This window comes from Protopterus annectens, chromosome 1.part0, assembly GCF_019279795.1.
Source record: "Protopterus annectens isolate FY-2018-M chromosome 1.part0, PAN1.0, whole genome shotgun sequence".
NCBI lineage: Eukaryota > Metazoa > Chordata > Ceratodontiformes > Protopteridae > Protopterus > Protopterus annectens.
Genome location: NC_056725.1, coordinates 69,974,616 through 69,998,592, shown reverse-complemented (window position 1 = coordinate 69,998,592; position 23,977 = coordinate 69,974,616). Strand labels below are relative to the sequence as shown.

The 23,977-nt window shown below is 41.1% G+C and overlaps 1 protein-coding gene across 2 annotated transcripts in view; it reads left to right on the top strand.

The window, feature by feature from the left end:
- The window catches only part of LOC122812062 (zinc transporter 1-like), a 292,558-nt gene that overhangs the window by 132,872 nt on the left and 135,709 nt on the right, over positions 1-23,977 (top strand). For both annotated transcript variants that reach the window (XM_044084359.1, XM_044084443.1), the window contains exon 2: positions 5,442-5,908. In XM_044084359.1, coding sequence (XP_043940294.1) covers positions 5,443-5,908 — 466 coding nt within the window. In that variant the 5' untranslated portion in view covers position 5,442. The remainder of the gene's footprint in view (positions 1-5,441; positions 5,909-23,977) is intronic.

Below are 23,977 nucleotides of genomic sequence, written 5' to 3'. Positions count from 1 at the left end.
CTATATTCTGTCAAGAAAAAGAGATTTTTTTCCCCTAAGGGAGTGAGACAATTATCCTGCAGAGTTGTGAAAGAGAATTGATCGACTCACACCATGTGCAGAAAACATGGTTTCTATGTATTTTCTGTTTTACTTTAGTCAAGTTTCTTACAGTTGACCTTTTCATATTTAGTAAAGTTAACATTTTAAATGCCATCTCTTTAATGAGAGATAAATTTAATTTCCTAATACAGAAATTCAGTGAGATATGTACTTGTATATTTTAGATCTGTTTGTAAGACTGACTAATATGGATCTAGTTGGTCAACTTTAAAGTAAAGGTCTGATAATGTTGTACCAAAGATTAACACTGGGGACTGCTAACATAGGAGAAAGTACAGCTGTGTACACTTACCATAAATGTAGATGTTTGAGTGTATTCACTGTTGCAGTCATCACATTTGGGTTATCCTTGCCAGGGTAGCCCTCAGCCAGCCCGAATACCAGACACTTAGTATTTCTGCATCGGTTGCTGTCACTTGAGGACTGACGTCAGGTCATCAGTAGTATAAAGTAAGGCAGTCAACACCATTACATCAGTTTTTCTTGCCCTAACCTGTCAGAAGCCCCCAAGTAAGAGGCCAGGTTCTGGTGGAAGAACCCCACCAGTTTAAAATAAATACCAATATGTCCCCTGAAAGGAAAGGAGAACAACAAGGAAGAGTAGTAATAAAAGGAGAAAGAGAAGAAAGGAGGATGGAGGGAGGGAAACCATGACTGCAACAGTGAATACACTCGAACATCTACATTTATGGTAAGTGTATACAACTGTACTATGTTCTTCATGTTTCACTGTTCCAGTCATCACATTTGGTTTGATTCCCAAAACTGAGGAAATGGGTGGAGGCAGTCAAGGAGACTAGTGGCTGGCTAGGATGCCCTGCAAGACTGCAGATGCAAATCCTGCCCTGGATTTGGAGAAGAGAGGCAGGTAGTAATGCCTGGTAAAAGTGTGAACAGATGTCCAGGTGGCAGCCTCCAGGATGTCTCTGGTGGGGACTCCACTGAGGAAAGCTGCAGAGGTGGAGGCTGCTCTGGTGGAGTATGTCCTGACCCCCTTGGTGGAAGGCTTACCATGCTGCTTGTAGCAGAAATGGATGCAGTGTGGTTTCCATTTGAAAATGGTTTCTTTGGAGATGGCTGTGCCTTCTGCCCTTGTAGCAAAGCTAACCAGCAATTAATTAGAATTTCTGAAGGATTTAGTCCTGTCTAGATAGAATCTGAGCTCTCTGTGCACATCTAGAGTGTGAAAAATCCTTTTCCCCTTATTCTGGGGTTTAGGAAAAAAGGTGGGCAAATGAATGGCATGGTTGAGAGCCACACTGGACACTACCTCGGGCATGAAAGATGGGTTAGTTCTAAGGGATACCCTGTCTGCATGGAAGATGATGAAGGGTTCCACAGTCATGAGTGCTTGCAGCTCAGAGACTCTTCTGTCTGAAGTGATGGCCAGAAGGAATGCTGTCATCCAGGAGAGAAATGTTAGCTCTGCAGAAGAAGCTGGTTCAAACTTTTCCAATACAAAGTTAAGGTCCCAAGCTGGTGTTGGTGCCCTTCTGGGTGGCCTCAAGTTGCTAGCCCCTCTAAGGAACTGTTTGATAAAAGGGTGTAAGAAAAAGGGCTGCTCAGTGTGAAAATAAGAAGAAATAGCAGATGCATGAATTTTTATGGAGGAGAAAGAGAGATCACTGTGTAGTAGGTCAGCTAAGTAATCCAGGATGAGAGGGAGGGAGGGCTGAGCCGTATTGGCTCCCTTAGCCTGGATCCAGGTGCAGAACCTTTTCCATTTATCAGCATAAGACTCTCTGGTGCTAGGGCATCTGGCCTCATGGATAACATCCAGAACCTGTTTACTGAAGTTGGCAGATTGGTTCGAGGTTAGGGAATAAGCCAAGCAGCCAAATTGAGTGTCTGCAATTGGGTCAGGAGGTTTGGAATCAGAGGAAGATGCCATGAAGGCAGCGGGGACAGGCTGCGCAGCAAGGGGTACCAGTATTGCTGGGGCCAGTCTGGAGCTATAAGAATTGTCTTTGGTTTTTCCTCCCTTATTTTGAGCTGTATCCTGGTGATGAGAGTTAGGGGAGGAAAGGCATAGACCGATAGATTGACCCAGGGGAAGGACAGGGCATCCACTTTCCAAGCCATGCAGTGATTCTCCCTGGTGCAGAATTTGCTGAGTTGAAGGTTGGTGTAGGAGGCAAAGAGGTCAACCTTCGGGGTTTCCCATTTCTGAGTTATTAGGGTGAAGGTACTTCTGTTGAGTTGCCACTCATGTGAGTCCAGAAGATTTCTGCTTAATTGGTCTGCCAGAGAATTGAGAGAGCCTGGTAAGAACTGTGCTAACAGGTGTAGTTGCATGGCAGAGGTTGTGTGCCAAAGGGTCATGGCCAGCCTGCATAGAGGGTAGGAGTGAGTCCCTGCCAGCTTGTTGATGTATCACATCACAGTGGTGTTGTCTGTTTTGATCAGGAGAGCCCATGGAGAGAGAAGGGGCTTGAAAGGCATCAAGGCATGCTGCACAGCCGTCATCTCTTTTTGATTGATATGCAGAGGGTTTTGCTGTGGACTCTATTGGCCCTGTATGCACCTGCCATCCAGGTGTGCACCCCAAGCAGCATAGTTTGATGTGTCTATGATGGGGGTCTGGGCAGTGGGGGTGGGGAGAAAGGTAGTCCCTTGTTGAGGGAACATGCTGTTGCCCACCAAAGAAAATATTTTCTGAGCTAAGGAATTATAGGTAGAAGAGTTTCCAGGTCTTGAGAGTGTTAACACCAAAGGCTCTTTAGGTATCATTGAAGTTTCCTCATATGCAGTCTGGCATATGGAGTGAGTATTATGCAAGTTGCCATGAACCCCAGAGCTTGCAAGATCTTCCTTGCAGTTAGCTGATCTGTCTTTATATACAACTTTGGCTCTGCCTTAATTTTTAAGCTTCTTTGCACTGAGGAAGGCTAGGTTAGCCAAAACCAGTTTTCTGCTTATTTAGTGTATTTTGTACATTTACAGGGGTTTTTATTACCCTAGTGATGTTTTGAACAGTTTTCAATAAACTGCTGTTTGACGAACACCTCATAGTGCTGGCTTTGTATTTTGGATTATCTCAGTGAATTTGGGCCATTGCACTTGCCACACTTGCAAGGAAGTGGTGTTCATAGTATACTTTTTTACCCCATCAGTCCAATGCTCGGGAATCCCTGTCTGAGGGGGTGGGATTCTTAGCAGAGGTGGCTTTAATCCATTTTGGCCCTTGAAAATTTACCTCAGCATCAGGTGTAGGATTTTTAAAAAGATATTTGTGTGAGTCAGGGACTCTATAGTACCTATCCGGTTTTCTGGGAACAGGAGGAATGCATCAGGAGTCAAGCTGGATTTGCAGAAAACATAGTCCACAACATCCAGAACTGGGGGAATGGCCAAGGGTCTGTGTTGTGGAAGATCTAGGAATTCCCTGAGTCTCTTTTTAGACTGAGGGTAGTCCTGACTCTCCCATTGGAAATGCTCCTTTAAAGTATGCAGGGTTTCCCCAAAGGAAAAAAATCATTTGGGGGAGAGGCTGAAGGAATGGAATCCTCTGCATCAGAATCCTCATAAGTGGAGAGGGGTTGCATGTCTTCATATTCAGATGCATCCGATTCATCTGACTCTTGATCGGACAAAACTACAGGGGACAGATCTCTTTTTCTTTTGGAAGGGGTAGCTTGGCTTCCCCCTGATCAGCATGATAAGGTCTTCCACCATTTTAAGCATTTGATACTGTGGCAAGGAACCAGGCATCTGAGAGTGGGTATTCGATTTCTTGGGTGTGATTCATACCCTGGGCCTAGGAAACTCGGTCATTTTTGAAAGAACGGTATTCGCAAAAGAAGACCGGTTTGTGTTGAGATTTGGTAGTGTGAAGGAGTTCCTCAGAAGCCTGTGCCTGCTCAGCGGCTCCAGACACATCCAAAGTAGAGACGACCACAGGATCCTCAGTCGAAGAAGAGTTTTGTGGCATACTGGACTCCGAAGGTTCTTGGTAGCAGCCTGCAAATCAACAGAAGTGGGCATCAGGAGCTGTGAAAGCACCTCACCGAGTACCAGAGAACTGACGACTAGCTTAACAGAAGTGTCATCAGTAAGTTTGGACCTGTGCAGTCTGTCTCTGTCTTTATCTTTATGTTTTTTCAGAAGATCTGCTGTCAGATGGCTTACCAAAGCCATATCAGAATTCGAGGACTGTAACTGAAAATATCTGGCTACAATAAGGATCCAACGATGGATAGTTCTGGCATTGAACAAAGCACAGAAGTGACAATGGGGGACAACAGAAGTGTCATCAGTAAGTTTGGACCTGTGCAGTCTGTCTTTGTCTTTATCTTTATGTTTTTTCAGAAGATCTGCTGTCAGATGGCTTACCAAAGCCATATCAGAATTCAAGGACTGTAACTGAAAATATCTGGCTACAATAAGGACCCAATGATGGATAGTTCTGGCATTGAACAAAGCACAGAAGTGACAATGGGGGACGTCATGGTCTGGGCCTAAACAAGTGATGCAGTAAGAGTGGAAGTCTTGGTGCGGTATTTGCTTTCCACAGCCGAGACAATGATTAACTTTTTCTGACATTCGTTAGTGCAAGTAAAAAGGATCCCCAACAGGGTACTTAACTTTAGAAGACTTCAACTTCAATTCGGTAGACGAAAACTCAGGTAGCGGCTGATTGACACTCATGCGAACTGCTTCTGTTTCAGGCTCCACAGCAAGAAAGACTGATGTAATGGCATCAGCTGCCTTACTTTATACTACTGATGACCTGACGTCAGATCTCAAGTGACAGCAACCAATGCAGAAATACTAAGTCTCTGGTATTTGGGCCGGACGAGGGCTACCCTGGCAGGGATAACCCAAATGTGATGACTGCAACAGTAAAACATGAAGAACATCTAATGCTTATCCTAGCACTTATTCTCTGTGTTGCAAAGAAATTAATCCTTGAAAGGATGTCAGCTTATCACAGGAAGCACGTATACATATATTTAGACACACACACACACACACACACACACACACACACACACACACACACACACACACACACACACACACACACACACACACACACACACACACACACACACACACACAAAATTATCTGGTACCACAAACCATATAATTAGGAATAATCGCTAGTGCTTATCAATGCTTGGCATGATATACAACATAGTGCATAAGTAATTAAGTCTGACACACAATGAAAAACAGGTGGCAAAGTGATATATTTATGTGGACTTGAATTTACTAGCCTCTGAAATTTCTAATATTTTCACTGCTATTTTGTCAAATCATAAAAAATAATAGAGTGATATAATGTAAACAATATATTAATAACTTTATAATAATATGCACATTATTTTTTCTTTCAGAATGGCTAGTGAAACTTGTGTCACTGGATCCTGGCTTTTCATGGTTCTTTTTCTTCTCTTCCTGATTGCAGAGCTTGTCATTAGCTTTTTATGCAATTCACTTATGAATCTGGTGGACTGCTTCAATACCCTTAGCAGGTGCTTCCTACTGGTACTGCCAGTGGTCACAAAGTTTGCAACACAGCATCCTAGCCAAAGTGCTTTCTCCTTTGGGTGGGGAAGACTTGGACCACTCATGTCACTGATTTCCTCTGTACTGCTGACTTCACTTTGTTTTACTGTTGCATTGAGTATTATTCATAGATTTCTCTATCCACATCCTATTGAAAAGCCATTGCTTGCAACAACATCCGGGATAATGGGTATCATCATTAATTCCGCAGCCATGATTCTGAGTAAAGACAGAGCCAATGGATTAGTAGAAGAGACTGAGACCAAGGATTCCTTCTTAACACTGAATACAACAGGTGTGTAAAATAAAAATGATACAGATGTTCCTAGTGCAGCCATTTTAAGTGTATTTATACTACTCTCTAAGTAAAGCTGTAATTCCTTTTTTGGCAAGTCTTAATGAACTTTCCAAGCAGGGAACATTTTTCCCTAACCTTGTATACCTTCTATGGCTATCTATGTGTTTAAACAGTGTTGAAAGTGGCTCTCTTTTTAGAATTATAAAATATGTATTGATTATAAGTAAGAAAAAAACACAATGCTCTGTGTCATCTCATAGAGTACTTTGGGGAAAGTTTCAGTAAGCTTTTTTTTTCAGTCAAACTAGTAGTTTATTTCCATTAAATTCAGGTTGCTCCCCTTTGACTCACTGAACAGATGAGATCCTGATATACTTAAAATACATTTTCATTCCTGACCATCTTGGCCTTGCAAAGCACTCAGCACGTTTTACTTTATTTTTAATGGTGCCAAGTGTCAGATGTACTTCTGTGATGCCAGAGACTTTAGTACCCTTCACTAATAAAGTATAGAACATACTGAATTGGGGTTACATCGATGAATGGTTAAGGTAGGTATTTTTTAAAATTATGCTCAGATTTTATTCTATTTGTTTTATCCTTTCTGTGTGTTTAGTGTTCATGTCAGGACCCACTAGAGAGAGTCCTGAAATATGGAGACTGAATGTCCGAAAGAATGGACTTGCATACATTAAGTCTGAGATGCCATTTCTCAGAATATTCCCTTTGCTCCAAGGTATGGTAATCTTGGAGTTTGTACATATAAGTCTGGGAGAGTATGGGGATCTTGTCCCACCTACAAAAAGAAGTTTAAAGGAGAAGAGCGAGTTTTGAGAGTCAGTCTTCTCCTGTGTTTTCAGTTTTTTTTTTTTTCGACTTGATGGCACTCGGCTTATTGAGTGCTGATATTTCAGTAGGGAACCATTCATTATGTATTCTACAGCTTCATTCTGCTGTTAATTCATGAACAAAATGAATGTTTCTAATAACTTCACAAATGTAACAGTTGTTATGCTTACTTGTAAGACAGTTTATAGAAAAATACAAAGGAGCATGTGTGTGAGTGAAGTGATAATGCCAACATTCATGTTATTTTGCCTAGCATGCTTGCCTATGTATTCCTGACTTCATATGAACTTTCTGTGAATTTCTTCTTCTTCCCTGCTGCTATTAGCGATTACATTTAATATCTTCCTGTAAGTCATATGAAGCCCTTTGCATTTACATGTCACTATACCAGCTTATTCTGTCCCCATGTTTCTAAGACTATTTTTGTGTAGCAGCATTTTTTGTTCTTCTTTGCTCCTAAGGTTCAATTCACTTTTCTTAATTAATGAATTAACATCCCTAATATTAGAATTCAACATAGTACAACTGGATTCTTTTTACTGCATTCATTTTTAATAAACTATTACATTTTGTGCCTTAAGAATTTACAGAAAAAAGTAAGCTGCCTGTCATCTTAATAGTGCTTTTATCATTCCTAATGAAAGTGCTAGAAGTGAATTCCATTCATCTGCTTGAGTCTTAAGTCTTTGTTTGTTACCTGCTCAAACATTGTGGATGAATGAGTTGTTTTTTCACTGCTGTTTGCCCAATCCATGTTGAATCAATCTATGTAGGTCTGAATTCTGCAGGTTTATCCTGGGACTGGCAAAACAACACCTCAGAAATGAATAAGCAACAAAACAAAATCTGATGGTAAGTGACTACGTAAGTTTATGAATCACACTTTGGGAACCACACATGCAAAGCATGCAAAGACAGAGGTAGTGAGGGCTATATCACGTAATGATATGCTGACTGACCTCATTTATTAGGAGAGAAGGAAGTAATTCAATGAAAGACAAGGAAATGGCCAAGCTACTTCCACGTCAACAATGTGTAGGAAGCATTTTTGGTAGTCAGCAAACACAGATTATAGCAATAACCCATGCCTGGGTGTGGGTAATGCGGGATTTACCCACGGTTGGCGTGGTTTGGTCCCGAGGGCAAAGCCCAAGGGACCAAACAAAGACAACTGTGGGTAAATCCTGCATTACCTTCACCCAGAAGTGGGTTATTGCTATTATACTATGACATTATTTAAGAAAAGAAATAATTACTTTTCTTAAATAATGACATTGTATAATGCCTTTTTGCTGCCCTTCTGCAGCTGTCTGGTATCCGCGGCAGTTCTGATGTACTGTGCATGCTTACGCAGTACATCAGAGCTGTGGCCAAAAGCAACGGAGAAAGCAAGATCTCCGTTGCTTTTGTTTGCTATGTTAAATGGGTTTAACATAGCAGACAGTTTTAAAATAAGCAACGGAGATGTCCATTGCTTATTTTAAAGCGGTCTTGCTATGTTAAACCCATTTAACATAGCGGAACAGTTAAAAGCAAAGGAGATCTTTCTTTCTCCATTTTTTAAACCTGTCTCGTTATGTTAAATGGGTATAACATAGCAAGACAGGTTTAAAAAAAGCAACGGAGAAAGCAAGATCTCCGTTGCTTTTTACACACTGTGTCGCTATGTTAAAGGAGTTTAACATAGCGAGACAGCTTTAAAAAAAGCAACGGAGATCTCCGTTGCTTTTATTAAACCTGTCTCGCTATGTTAAACTCTTTTAACATAGCGAGACAGTGTTTTAAAAGAGACTTATACTAATGGAAAAAGTCTGGGGACCGGACCTTTTTCCATTAGTATGTCGATTTACAACGTGCACGCTGGCCAATCAGCATGCACGTTTTGGAATATTAATGGGGGGGGTCATGGTATAATATTTATTTTGTCTTCCTAGTTTTACCACCTGTCCCTCTGTAAGGACATTCCCTATTTGGGCAGTTGTCTTATATGAAAAAACTAAAAAAATGGGACAGAAGTCCTGAGATTTTAGGACAAAAGCTTATCTAAAGTTTCTTTTAATACATACATACATACAACAATTATTTTGTGTCTGAAACCCCAAAATGTTATATGAGGCAACATAAGCAACTCAAATGCTGCAAAAATAAGCTTTTATTTTCTAAAACAAGTGAAGTTTTGTCCTTTGCACTAGCTGTGGGTATGGTTTGCCCTCCAAAATCCCCTTTTACAGAAAATGTCCCATTTTGGATATCTGAAAAGGTGGTAACACAAATGCTTCCATAAAGTACCTTTGTTTTGTTTCTTCAACTTCTGAATTAGCATCCTGTGTTAAATATCTCACACATCTAGAAGTTCCAAATGGGTGATTCTTTGCATATATCTCATCTGCTATTATTTAGGTATAGCACTATAACTTTGTTCGTGAAATTTAGCCTTAGTCCTCCTAAATTTAGTAATCTTTTTTTTAAGATATATGTGCTTAAGGTTATGTATATTATTAAATGATTAAGCATATACAAATATTCATTATTTTTGACAATATCCATTTGAGTATCTGAAGGCATTCTATTCTGAAAAATAAGAAAATACTCCTTAGCTGTGTTTTTCACATTGTAAGCTAATTATTTATTAGTTGTATATTACCAATGTATAAAATACTTTAATTATTGTACTGAGGAACTTTTCTTCTCAGGCCTCCACTGAAAACTGGCTCTGAATGGCGCAGTGTACTTTCCCAATTAACAAATTGCAAATAAATAAACAAATTCTGGCCCTTGAATATGATTTTCTAAATGTCACTGTTACAATTTTTAAAGCTCATACATTAAGAGGCATGATTAAGTTCCCATGGATGATACTGTAGGGTGCAGACTGTCTCAAAAAACAGGAATTGTATTCCACCTAAACTGGAACATTCACCCCTTTTTCCAGTATCCTGATCTTGTTTCAGTCCTGCAGAAATGTTTTAGCCACACTGCTAGAATACATGGGTTGTGGATTAAAATTCCATTGATGGTTAAACAATCATGTTCAGTAAAAATGTTTAAAAATAGACTGGATGAGTACCTTTGAAATAATTAACAGAAATTTGACGTTGAAGACATTGCAGTTTTGATGGTCTAATTTAGCTGCTTTCAGGAAGGTAAAACAATGAAAAAAAGAAACAGATTTTAATGTACACACAGTTGTGCATGTAAAAGAAAACACACACAGACTCAAGAACATGATGTAATGAATGTGTGATTCATTCTACTATTTGTGCACAAAAACACGTACATTTAGCTTGAGTTCACATCACTCAGTCAAATAGTTTTCCAACAGAGTGCAATAGTACAGGGCTTGGAAAATTATTCAAAAGCAGTCTTGTTTTGAGTGCTGCGGATGTCAGATGGAGAAAGATTCAGTGCATGTCTATAAGATGAGTGTGAGTCGGGGTTTTAATAACAAAACTTTCAGATATACCAAATGTTTTGCATTAGGGGAAAGAGTGCTGTACATGTGTACTGGTGAAGGTGATATGTGTCTAAGTGTCTTGTACAGTGGCAGTGTTTATTTATTTATTTATTTTTATTTATTTATTGATTTAAATTTGTTGACCGGGAGTGTCCGACTGGACGTAGGTCCATTTTCAGCGGAGGCCCGGGGAGAAAAGCTCCACAGTTAAAATAAACAGACTGTATATACATTGGATTACATAGTGAATAACAATTTACATAGCAATTACTTACAACATATTTACAGATGAAGAGCATAGTACATCAGCAGACAACTAGAATCATTATCTATGAAGTACATAACAGACATTAACAAATGTTACAAGAAGAAGTTCCTGCTGTATAATAAGTACTGGCTTATGAGCATCTGAGCTTGCTATAATCAAGGTAGTTAGTGGAGTGGAAAGAAAGGTAGTGGTTGGATGGGGTGGGTGATATTAGAGTGGGAGTTGCAAGGGCATAGCCAGCATGTTTTTAGGTGCGCTTTTAGTAAAGTTTTGAAGTGGGTGCATGATGGTATGGAGGTAATTGTGGGTGGGAGTGAGTTCCATAATTTGGCTATGGCGCAAGAGATGAGTGCTTCACCAGCAGAGTTATTGGCTTTAGTGATCTGCAAGTGATTTTTGCTGCTGGATCTTAGTGGTCTGGTGGTGTGATAGGGTTGGAGTAGATTCTGGAGGGATGGGACATTTAGTGGATGGTTTACTAGTTTGTGGGCGAGTGAGAGTTGATACCACTGAAGGAGGTGAGGGAGTTCAAGCCAGCCCAGTTCAGCAAGTGAGAGACAGTGGTGACTACGGTAGGATGCCCCTGTGGTGAATTTGGCGATTTTGTTGTAGCAGGTCTCTAGCTTGTTTAGATCACATTGCCTTAGGTTGGTATATATTGGAGAGGCATAAAGTAGGGTGGAGATAAGGTGGGAATTTGCTATTGAAATCTTTGCTGCTTTGGTGAGAAATTGCTTATTTCTGTATAACTCTCCTAGTTTTTGTGGACTTTTTTTACAGTCATGGATATGTGAATGTCAAATTTTAGTTTATTGTCTATTTCCACTCCTAGCAATTTGGTGTGTTCAGTTGGGTATATAGTGGTGTTGTCTTTTGCCGTGATGTTAAAGTGAGAGTTGTTTTGAGTATGTTTGGTGGGTTGGAAGATGAGTAGTTTAGTTTTGTTTGGGTTGAGTATTAATCAGGCATTGGATAACCATGTTTCAACAGAGGAAAAGGCTTCCCGTGTGACTTTTTGCAGTTTTGGTAGGGACTGGGCTGAGCAGATGATGGTCGAGTCATCTGCGTATTGTATGAGTGTGCCGTGTTTGGTGGCAGAGGCTAGATTATTGGTGTAAACAGAGAAGAGTAGGGGACCAAGGATGGATCCTTGGGGAACCCCTATGGAGACAGTTAGTTGGGGAGATATGTCATTCTGCCATACAACAGATTGTTGGCGGTCAGACAGGTAACTCTGAAACCAGTTGGTGACCGATTGTGAGAAGGATAGGTTATTGAGGACAGAGATAAGTTGTTTGTGTGGGACCATGTCAAATGCTTTAGATAGGTCTAGGAAAGTAGCAGAGGAGAGATAGCCATTATTTTTATGTTGAAGGATAGTGTTAGTAAAGGAGTGTAAGGCAGTGGTGGTGCTATGGTTTGGTCGGAAACCATGCTGAGTACTGGAAAGGAGGTTGTTAGTAAGGAGGCAGTCTGATACCTGAGAGTGTATGCATCTCTCTAGTATTTTGGAGAGTGGAGAGAGAATAGCTCTGGGGCAGTAATTGGTTAGTTCTGTGGAGGGTCTGCCTTTGTGGAGGGGAATTATATGTGATACTTTCCACAGTGTGGGAACGTAACTTTCTGACAGAGATCGGTTAATCAAGATGGATAATGGGTAGGCCAGAGCATCAGCTGCGATTTGTAGGTATTCACTTGGGAGGCTGTCTGCTGCTAATTTGGTGGGTTTATGTTTAGTTAAGAGTTTTTTTATGTTGGAGGTAGGTACAGGAGAAAAAGAGAAGGCAGTGGGGAGATTACTAGTTGAAGGCGTGGGTTGGAGAGGAGGGGGTTGTGTTGTTTAGCTAGTGATAGTATGGTTTGGGTGAAGTGTGTGTTGAATGAGGTAGCAATATTTTCTGAGGAGTGAGGGATGTTAGGAGGAGGGGTACTGACTTTACCTGGGTGGAGGATGGAGTTTATGGAGGACCAGAATTGTTTGGGGCTGTGTTGTGAGGAGACTAGGGCAGACTGGTAGTATTGCGATTTGTCCTGTTTTATTAGCTTTTTGACTCTATTGCGTAGTTCTAGGAATTTCTGTCTAGCTGAGGGGGGTTTGGTTTTGCACCAGTGCTCCCAGGCTTTATCCCTGTTTTTCATTTCTGACTTAGTGGTTTTCTGTAGCCATGGGGAGGGTTGTGCTTTGGTTCTGGAGAATCTTATGGGGGCATGGTAATTAAGGATGTTCAGGAAGGTAGTATTAAAAAATTCAACTGCATCATCTAGACTGAGGTACTTTAGAGGATGCCAGTTACATTCTTTGAGGGATGAGATGAATTTGAGTGGGTTAAAGTTTAGTTGTTTATGTATTTGACAGTAGATGACAGGTTTAGCTTGGTATAGGTATTTTTTGAGTAGGAATGTTGGGGAGTGATCACTGAGGCTATCTGATAAGCAGCCTGTTATATATGACTGGGGCTCTTACTGACTAGCATCCAATCCAGGGTAGTGTGCTTGGTGGAGTTTTTATTTATCCTGGTTGATGACTGGACTAGTTGAGTGAAACCATGAAGGTGTACATGATGGGTTGGATTGTTGCCAGAACAGGATTGCCAGTCAATATTGAAATCACCTAAGATGATAGTTTCTTGGGGGAGATGGTGGGTAGACCAGCTGAGGAGGTTTTCTAGGGGAGGGATGTTTTGGCCAGGTGGGAAGTAGCATCCAATTATGTTGATGGTTTTGTTTTGGTTAATTTTGAGGTTGGTATATATTATTTCTTCATTGCCTATTTGTAGAGCTGATGATTTTAAGGTCTGGATGTTTAGATGCTGTTTAAGCTACACCACCTCCTTTTTTGTTTAGCCGGTCTACTCTTAGTATGCCATAACCTTTAGGGAGTATTTGCTCACTGGTAATGTGAGGTTTTAGCCAGGTTTCTGTCAGGATGACTATATCTGGGGAGTACAAGTCTATGGTGGCATGGAGTTCATGGACTTTGTTGGATATACTTCTAATATTTAGGCATAGTAGAAGGAAGTCACTTGGCTTTCTATTGGCTGTAATATGGGAGAAGTTGTGGTTTCTAGTCTGATTATGAAGACTGGGGTTGGAGATGGTAGGGCCAGGGTTGGGGTGGATGTCACCACTTAGAGCTAGTTTTGATAGCATGAGAGTATTAGTTTTCTCAGTTTTTGAATGTGTTTGTCTATAAGAGAAACTTTATGATTGTGCTCTGTGGGTAATAGGTATGGTGGTAGGGTTACTATGTTAAGTTGTAGGGATGCTTTTTGTTTGAGTAATATAGTTGGTAGAATATGTGGGGGGTGCATAGGGATGGTTCTTGAGCTGGTGGGAGGGGAGCTGAGTGTGGGTGAGACATGAGTGGTGGTGTGAATAGTAGTACAGTGGTAGTTTACAGAAAGTTTTTTTTTTTTAAGGTAGGGTGTAAGATTAGGGCAATGGCAAGGCAGGGTTAGGGTTATTATTAGCATGCATTGGTAAACTGCTACAAGGAGAATAAAGACACTATTGTTTGTTTTGATTTCACAATCATTAGTTGTTTTGGATGTTTTAGGTTTTCTGGTAAGAAATGTTTCAAAATAGTGGCATCAGTCATTTGTTTTGATGCTTGTATGCTTGTGCATTCTGCTATAGTAATATATATATAAATATATACTCAATAAGACCGGTTAAAGCACAAAGAGAAGAACAGATGTTTTCCTCTCAACAGACTGTCAAAATCCAGAATGTCACATGACATAAAACCATAAAACCACCTAAAATATGTCAGAAATCTTAAAAACACATTCATAAATACATACATACACAAATACACACAGACAGACACACTCTCACACACACACACACACACACACACACACACACACACACACACACACACACACACACACACACACACCATACATATAAATTACCTTAAAAAATAAGATTATTGTAAACACTTAATTCCAGTCCAGATTTAATACTTATAAGTTAATTTATACCGAGAAGGGCATTGGCTTCTAAAACTAGCTGTCAGTATTTTTTTTGTATGTGTGTCTAGTTTAATCTAAGCATATCATATCCCCTGTCAGAAATGACAAGTCTTCTATCTGTTTTCATATGCATATAAAATGACTATCAGTGACAAATCTGGTTATGCTACTGGTAGACAAGCTTGTCCTCTTGAGCTTCAACTGCCTGAGCTTTAACTCACTGACAATTGGAGTTCCTTGATAAGAAATCACTGTTGGCGAGTTGTGCTGGAAGTGATTCCCTTTTGGGGGGAATTTCCCTCTTTTTTAAGTAATTCAACCTCGAAGTTGGTAGATATAAGTTCAGGGGTGTGGGGGCTTGCCGTCTCACATTGGGAGTGCAGGGGAAAAGTATTATTTGGCAAGTCTTTTTCAGTGTATACAGTTCAGGGACTTCAATACTTGGCGCATCCACTTTTTTCTCCTCTCATAGTGAAAGCAACAGATCTACGTTTAAAAAAACCCATAGAGGTAGATACCTTTGACTTGTTAGTCTGAATACCCGTGTCATTTGATGTCATTCATCTTAACATCTCTGCCTTTTTCAAGAATGGAATTGAGATTATCAGCTTTAAAAAGTGGCTTCTTGCCAAATTAATTTTTAATAATTTCATATGCTCCAGGATACCCTAATTTTTCTGAACTTGTTTTAATATACTGGGAGTCTATACTGATTGTACTGTCATATGAGTGATTAGACTTCAGTCTGTTTTCCAGTTAGTAAAGCATTGTAAAGAAGAGGTGGATATTTTATATAGTTATCGATAACCTCATTGACTGAAGTACTAGCTTTGCCAGCCAAATAAACTTTAACCCCAAGCATTTCATTAAGTAGCACTCCATTGTGTACAAATTTTTTATCCTAAGTACAAACATGAGAACTTTTTTACAATGTTACATAAAAGGGCTATATCTATCATAATCAAAATAAAATGTATAGTTATTTACTTGAGAAAAAGGACCAAAGTGCAAATTGGGACACGCCACACACAAAAAAAAAAAATATTAAAAGTGAGTTCAAATTCAAATATGTAGGGCTGGATCGATTAACAGCTTCACGAAGTGTAGCTATTGTGTTGTAGGCATGCTGTGCAGTCAACACAATAGCATGCCATTTGGTACTCACTAAGTGGGTCTTCACAACATATAGAGTCGTCAACACAGCTAAATGGCAGAATATACTAATGAAAGTATAAAGCTAAAGTACATGCTAATTAACCAATCCAACATGGCGAAGCTATTCAGGAAGCTGTAAAGCAATCATGTACACTCATTGTAGACCTTTGCCTTATACACCAAAACTCTTTGGAATACAGGCACAATTATACTTAGAAAAAAATGAGTATCAGATTAGGGGTCGCTGCTGGTATTGTTATGCTGGTTTACTATTAGATTTTCAAAGCGAACTCCGTCGACTGCACTGTTGTCAAACACGGAAGTTCGAAAACGGGAATATCGAACACCAAAACCCAACCTAGGAACAGGTTTTAACATGGGTCAAGATAGGAGAGAGGTTTGTAGTTCGGCGATAACACTGAACACCTATCTCGACCCATGTTAAAACCGTTCCTAGGTTGACGTTTCATGTTCGAGATTACCATTTTCGAACTTCCATGATCGACAACAGTGCAGTCGACGGAGTTCACTTCAAAAATCTAATAGTAAACCATTATGCTATATGTGCAACAGGCTTTAAATCAGGCTGTTGCTGCTGTTGCTCCTGCTAGACCTTGGGTAAGAAGAAGAAGGGTGTTTAGACCAGGTCTAGACTTATCATGGGATTGCATGACACAGAAATTATTGACAGATACAGGGTGGACAGTGAAACAAGGGAGGAAATATGCAGCTTCTGCTGCCCACACCTCAGGCCCCAAGGAAATTGTGAAGAACCTATCTCAATGAAAACACAGGTATGTTTAGCATTACATATGCTAGCTATTGGTACTTTGTAGGGATCCACAGGGAATATATTAGGGGTGCCACAGGCATCAACCTACAGAATATCACATCAGTTTTTAAACGAAATGCTACTACAAGCAAGGGAGCTTATCTGTTTCCCACAAATTCCACAGGAGGGAGCAAGAACCATGCAGGAATTCTATACAGTAGCACTTCCCTGACATGTTGGGGGACATAGACTGTACACAGACAGAAATAAAAACTCCAGCTGGGGAACAGAGAAGGAGGTACATCAATAGAAAAATTGTCAGGTTATCTGCAATGCCCAAGGGATCATCTACAGTATCTGTGCAAGTAATTCAGGCAGTTTCCATGACTCACACATATGGCACACTTGTCAGTTGTACGCCAGGTTTGCCATGGTGACATTCTTCACGTGCATCTAGTGGGGGATGCAGGTTATGCACTTGAGCCCTGGCTCATAACACCCACATAACTCATTCAACAAGGATACAACAAGCCCCACATTCAAACTATGAATATTATAGAATTTGTGTATGGATTGCTGAAATCAGGCTCCCATTGCCTATATACATCTAGAGGTGCACTGCAGTATGACTCAGGCACCTGTGATGAAATACAGTCAGTGCCATGTTACACAACATAATACTCAGGAAACAGCTTCAACAAGGACAGCAAGGATTTGGACCACACTTTCAAGAAACACAGGCAGGGCCAGCAGCAACAGCATCAGGTACAGATGAGGAGTCTGAGGGAGAAACACCACCTGCAGATGGTGCTGGCAGATGGAGACGTGCACAGTATTTCCTGACTCTAGGCAAAGAATAGCACACACAGTCAGTACCTGCTATTGTTATGCTAAAATTCATGCCTTTCTGTGATGCCCCCTGCACTGGCCCAGTAATCAAGGAGCCTAACCCTTACCACTAGCACCAGTGTGGGACGTACACATTGGGAAGATGACAAGTACACACACAGTAAAGTACAATTTCCCTTAAGAGCACACAGAGATCATAGTCAGTCTAGGGCTGGTTTCTCCCTCTTTCTCCAGATCTCCAATAAGAATCCTCTCTGGCACAGCTACAGAGTTGAGTCCTTAGCCAGGGTACCAAGCCAAGTCCTTCTAACACTCTCTCTCTGTCCAACCAGTGCTTCATGCCCCTGCCTAGATAGCTCACACACACACACACACACACACACACACACACACACACACACACACACACACACACACACACACACACACACACTCTTTGAGATTTGATTTATATGCAAACACACACCCGAGAAAGGCTGGCACAGGCTTACTAACTATGCCCCCTTCTCCCCAGACCATAAGGTAGTTATCATTGCCACCAGAACCCCTTATGAGCTACTTTAAGGCCCTTCTCAAAGGGTGACAAATCCTACTGTGTAATGTTACTATTATCCAAATGGTAAGTGTGACCAAGGCCAAGGCTATTTAGGAGTGGCCTATACAGTGTCACCAGATGCATATGCAAGTACCCTAAGAGCTTAAATGTCTCTAAACAAACCAGCCACAATAAAAGGTTTAAATATATTTAATAATAAATAATAAAAGAACAAGACAATATTCAATAACTCAGCACAGTGACTACAGAGTTCAGAATCACAGGAAATATTTTAAAACATTGCAGGACAGTCACAAATAAATACAGAAAACATCTAAACTAATCTTTACTATATTTCTATCTATATCTAAGAGAGATTACTGTACTCTGATTACTTACTATTAGCAAGGCAAGTGAAGAAAGGATGTTTCCAGGTCCAAAGACAAATACAAAATATCCAGTCTCCGAGACAGTTCCCAAATTAATATCAAAACATAACTGGTTGGTCAGCTGTATGACATCACTCTTTGTCACCTATCTTCAGTTCCCAGGCTAAACAGATACACAGCTCACACTCTCTCAGGGCACTCCGAAAAATGGAGACCATTGATATCTGTGCAGTAACTGAGACCTGGTTCAAGGCTCCAGAGAGCATCCCTGCAATACCAGGCTACAACCCTTACCACACTTTTCGGCCACCAAACCAAGACTGAAACAGTAAAGGTGGAGGAGTGTCCATATTCACCAAGGATATTCACACCTCCAGGCTAGTTGCCCAACACAATGCATCTGAAATTCTCCAGGTGCAACTAACACTAGGTAAGACTGCAATCCAAATTGTAGCTTGCTACAGATCCCCCTCCATGCCCCAAGATTCTCACTACACCTTTCTAAACATAATGGAAAATATTAAGATACAACCAAATACCCTAATACTGGATGATTTCAACCACCCTGCCATTAACTGGGAAAACTACTCGAGTACTAACAACTTTTCCCAATGATTCTTGGAAATCATGCATTCAACACACTCGATCAACTAATCCATTGTCCCACCAGGGCTCCAATATCCTAGACCTGGTCATTACCACCATGGGAGATAGATGCTCCACACCAGTGGTCACCCCCCCATTGGTCAGGTCTGACCATAAGCTAATCACCCTTGACATCCACATCCCTTCCCCACCCCCAGTAAGGAAACCTCCGTAAAAAACTTCTCCAAAGCCAACTTCATGCTACTCAAGTCAGAAGTGACAAACATCATGACATCCATACAGATCAGAGCTAAATGTTTGACTGCTGAATCCTACACTAAGGCACTGTACGAGCACATCCACTCATGTATGAATCGTGCCATACCAAATAGAACCAAGACGCTTTCCTCCAAAAAATGAAAGCCAATCTGCTGGTCCCCTGCCATTAACAAACTATACAACAGGAGGAAGAAACTGTTGCAGAAAAGAGCAAAATCCCAGGGATGCAAAAGACTCCCTTACCAACCTCAGTAAGAAGCTGAGATCCTTCATAAAATCCTCCAAAGCTAATTATGAAAATAAAATTCCAAAGACAACCACAAAGCATTCTATAGTTATGTCAAGAATATAAATGGCAATTCTCAGATCTGCTCTGAGCTACAACAGAATGGCATTAAATATACTGATCCCAAGGATATTGCCAGTATCCTGACAGATCGATTTAGTGCAAACTTCACCTCTCACCCCCTAAAGATTCCATCTCAATACCAAAAGATTGACAAATTCCAGTAATTATGGCCACACAGGTAGAAATCCCACTCTCCAAAGCTAAGAATACGGCATCCATGGGACCAGATGACATCCCAGGCTGTGTACTACATGAACTAAAAAATGAACTGGCACCTCACCTAAGTGTCATGCTTAATCATAGCTTCACCTCAGACTTTGTGCCTACTGAGTGGCACACAGCTACAATTATCCCAATCCACAAGGGGGGATCTACTTTGGATACCAGGAACTACTGTCCCATCAGTCTGATGAGCCTGATCTGCAAGGGCATGGAACACATTATCATGGAACTTATAAACCAAGACATTGGCAACCTTCAAACACTGGACCCCACCCATTTTGGGTTTGTGAAGGGCCGGTCTTGTCTCCTGAACCTGATTGACTTCTTTGAATCAGTTTCCAGAGCTATGGACAAGGGTAAGGCAGTCCACACAGCCTATCTGGACCTTGCCAAGGCCTTTGATACCATCCCTCACTCTGGAATCATAGATAAACTTACTAACCTGGGCATAAATCCCTATGTCACTCAATGGGTTGCCAACTGGCTTACTGACAGAACCCAGACTGTAAAAGTAGCCAACTCCAAATCCAGCTCCAGACAAGTGACAAGTGGAGTACCTCAGGGATCAGTCCTGGGACCGCTCTTGTTTGGCATCTACTTCTCTGAAGTACAGGCCAACATTAAGTGACTCTGGCTAACAAAGTTTGCAGATGACTGCAAACTGGGAGCCATTACTGAATCTCCAAATGATGTGGATATTCTACAAAAGGGCCTTACAGAAACATATGCTTGGTGCCAGAGCCATGGGCTCAAGCTTAATGCCAGGAAATGTATAGATATCCCCTTTGGGAAAAACCATGTACCCATGAATTACCACATAGGTGGCAGTACACTAAACACCAAAAGTGTGATGAGAGACTTAGGGACACAGGTGGACAGTGGTTTCACCTTCGATAACCACATTGCCACAACAGTCAAGAAATCCTTCTATGTGGCACACCTCATCACTAAGGGTTTTTCATCCAGAAAAAAATGAGGTCACTGTCCCACTGTACTCATCCCTCATTAGACCCATTATACAGTACAATGCCCCATTTGGTATGTACCTCACAAGACATCTGCAACAGCTGGAAAGGCCGCAGAAATACCTCACTAAAAGAATCACAGGCCTAAAGCAGATGCCCTATGCTGACCATCTAAAAAAACTCCAGATATACTCTGTGGCATATCGTCTAGTCAGTGGCGATCTCTGCTTAACATACAAGGCCATGTCAAACCCTGAGCTGTTGGACATGCTCCACTTAAAGAAATCTCAATCCCTCAGAGCCACAAGCTCCAGGGATCTGAACCTTGTCATCACAATGAACAAAACAAGCTGGAGGGATAGGTTCCTGATCCAGAGACTCCCCGTACTCTGGAATAGACTGCCCATACATGTCAAGCAGAGCGCATCCTTGGCCCACTTCAAAAGGAACATTGACAATTGGATAGGAGATAAGAAATTCACCCCGGGAATCACATCAGTCACCCTGCTAGACAGGTGTCCAGGGAAGTAAATATCATGGGAAGAAATATCCAGTGAGTTGTTATGGCTAGGCTTGTATAGGCCTTTGGGCTGATAGCCTTGTACAAACCTATGAACCTATGAACCTATGAATTTAGCACCTCTGTGTCAAAAATGCTTATCTCTGAGATGTACAGCTGCTAGGAAGTCACCGACCAATAAAAACACTTTACATTACAAACCTAGTAATTATTTCTGTTTCAAGACAACAGGAAAACCTCTAGCTCTAGTCATTGTGTCTGTTTCAGTGAAACTGAGAGGTAAACACAATTGTAAAACATTCTGTTCTTTTCCAGTAGGGTACACTGTGGTTACATTCTTGAAGCTCAGTATATAACATACAGTTCTGTATAACTCATAGCAATATTCACAAGTAACATATAATTATTTACAAAATTCCAGCTAGCTGGGCTGGCAGTGTAACACTTTCTTGTGCTTCGTGGCCACTACAAAAGATTTCGATAATCAACATTTGTGTTATAAATGTATTGAAATGAGGATACACTTTTAAATATGAACACATAATGTGAATATTTTATTATTTATTTATTTTTTATTACTTTAGTGAAGTATTCTCATAGGAAGTACGATGGATTTTTGCTATTGTCCCCCGGATTCATGAAGCTCGGCGCAAGGCCGGTGTAAGGCCTGTGCCGGCCGTGCGGCGTATATATGGTGTAGTAGTGCCATATGCATATTAATGAAAGTGCGCTGCCACCACATCCATGTGCATAGGACACGTGCGCGAGTGCATGGGGCATTACTAAGCTGCGCCCAGAGGCGTGTCAATGTCGGCTGTCGATGAGCAACCTAAACTGCTGAATATTATAGTCCGCCTGCAATAGTAATCGCACCTATCAGTGTCCGTGGATAATGAAACGTATGCAAAGCATGCAAGACAGTTCCCAGACACACAAAATTGAGAACCAAACAGAAATGCACGCAACACAATATGAGTTACCGTCCATGGAACAAATGATATTTAAAATCGTGTGTCCATAATGTACTGCACTGTAAGTAGCTATACCCAGTGGAAGTGAAGCGCATCATGTCAGCGCGCCGCCAATACACATGTCTAGCCCCATGGGCAGGGTCACCAGCAGTCCCACAGTGGTAGTGATAGTACACAGCTGGGCAGTTGTGGCCATATAACAACCGTGAAGAAACCTGACAGTCCAAATTGTATACCAAACTCACACAAACATATGAATATTAAAATGTGCTATACACATGAACAGGAACGTAACTGGCACATACACATAGGATGCTATATGCGGAACCGGGACATCCAAATGCAGAACCCATGCATGCAAATGCAATACGCAACAACCCCTGTATAGCACATAACCCGCACCCATGTCTGAATCTCCACCAAATCCAGCTACCAGCCTTGCGCAGCCGTATACCTACACATAGCGAGTATTCCCCATATGTAGTAGGAAGTATCATCCTAGGCAGTGTCAGGATTGCAAATATGTATCCCACATGTGTAAACATCCCATCAGAGTTACGTAAATCCAAATGCCCGCGCGTCCATGTTCTGGCAAAATGTGTGTACATCCCGCGTGGGATAAGTAACCTGTTGAAACATCAGAGTTGTTTACACGCCACGGTGTCTAGTACTGAACACATCTGGACAAAACATGTATGTGTAGTCACGGTACTGTTCAGTTTCTAGACAGACATGCAAAACATACTATGCAGGATGGAGCACCTGTCCACCATGCAGGTTTCCCCACTAGGGTTGCCACCTGTTCAGATGCCCAAGGTGGGACATCTTTTGTAGAAATGTGAGAATTTGCAGGATAAAACATACCCCCGGCCAGTGCAAAGGACAGAATTACACTTGTTTGCCAAGATAAAAGCTTATGTCATAGCATTTCAATTGCTTATGCTATCCCAAATAATAGTTATGTGTTTCAGATACAAAATACCTGTATCATGCAACTATTAAAGAAAATAAGAAATATACCTTTGTCTTAAAATCACAGGACACTTACCATGTCTTAGGTTTCGTCACAGGACACAACTGTCCAAAGTGGGACTTCCCCTCGCAAAGAGGAAGAGGTGGTAACCCAACTCCCACTGAATTATCGACAGTATACATTCAACTCAATCACATACCGTCACCACCTCTCAACCTATTACAGCAACAAAATCTGGACAAAGCTTAAAATGATGGGTGGACAAATAGGGACATATGCAAATACTGCTCTCACAAACTTCAAAAGTTCACAGAATAATAGTATGTACATTAGCATGAAATGTTGTGAAGGATGTGGGGTAGTCCCCGAGTATTACAGAGGTCCGTACATTTTTACTGTAACAAACCTTCACATATGTTTACTGTACTACTGCATACCTGTAGTTAATTCATAGTTAATTCATGTCCAAAATAATAATCCTCGTATGAATGAATTCAGGAAATAGTCAAATGTGAATGGGAACACCACTCACCGTGGATTATGTATTGTAACCACCCCCACCCATATTATGTATTGCCAACATTATAAGCTGCTGACAGGTGCCCAAACACCTGTGTCTGTAAACACAGATAAAATGTTTAAAATGGACAAACTCTGTCCATGTGCTTTGTCTGACATTTGAACATGGTCAGGGCAGTTCCGTTCACCAGGCGGACAAGCCTAAAACAGATCACCACATGAACACCCTGACAATTAAAGACTTGTATGTGTCAGGACTATAAGCCTTGGGGTTCTGAATATCCCTGCAGTGATTAAATATGCAGCTTGGGTCCAGAGCAGTAAGGAATAGGGAATGTGTAATATGTAGTACACGCTGTTTTCACAAAAAGGATGTGGGTTCGATAGCCCTGAAGGGATTGGGTTAATGACTAAGACATATGTTAAAGTGAAAAA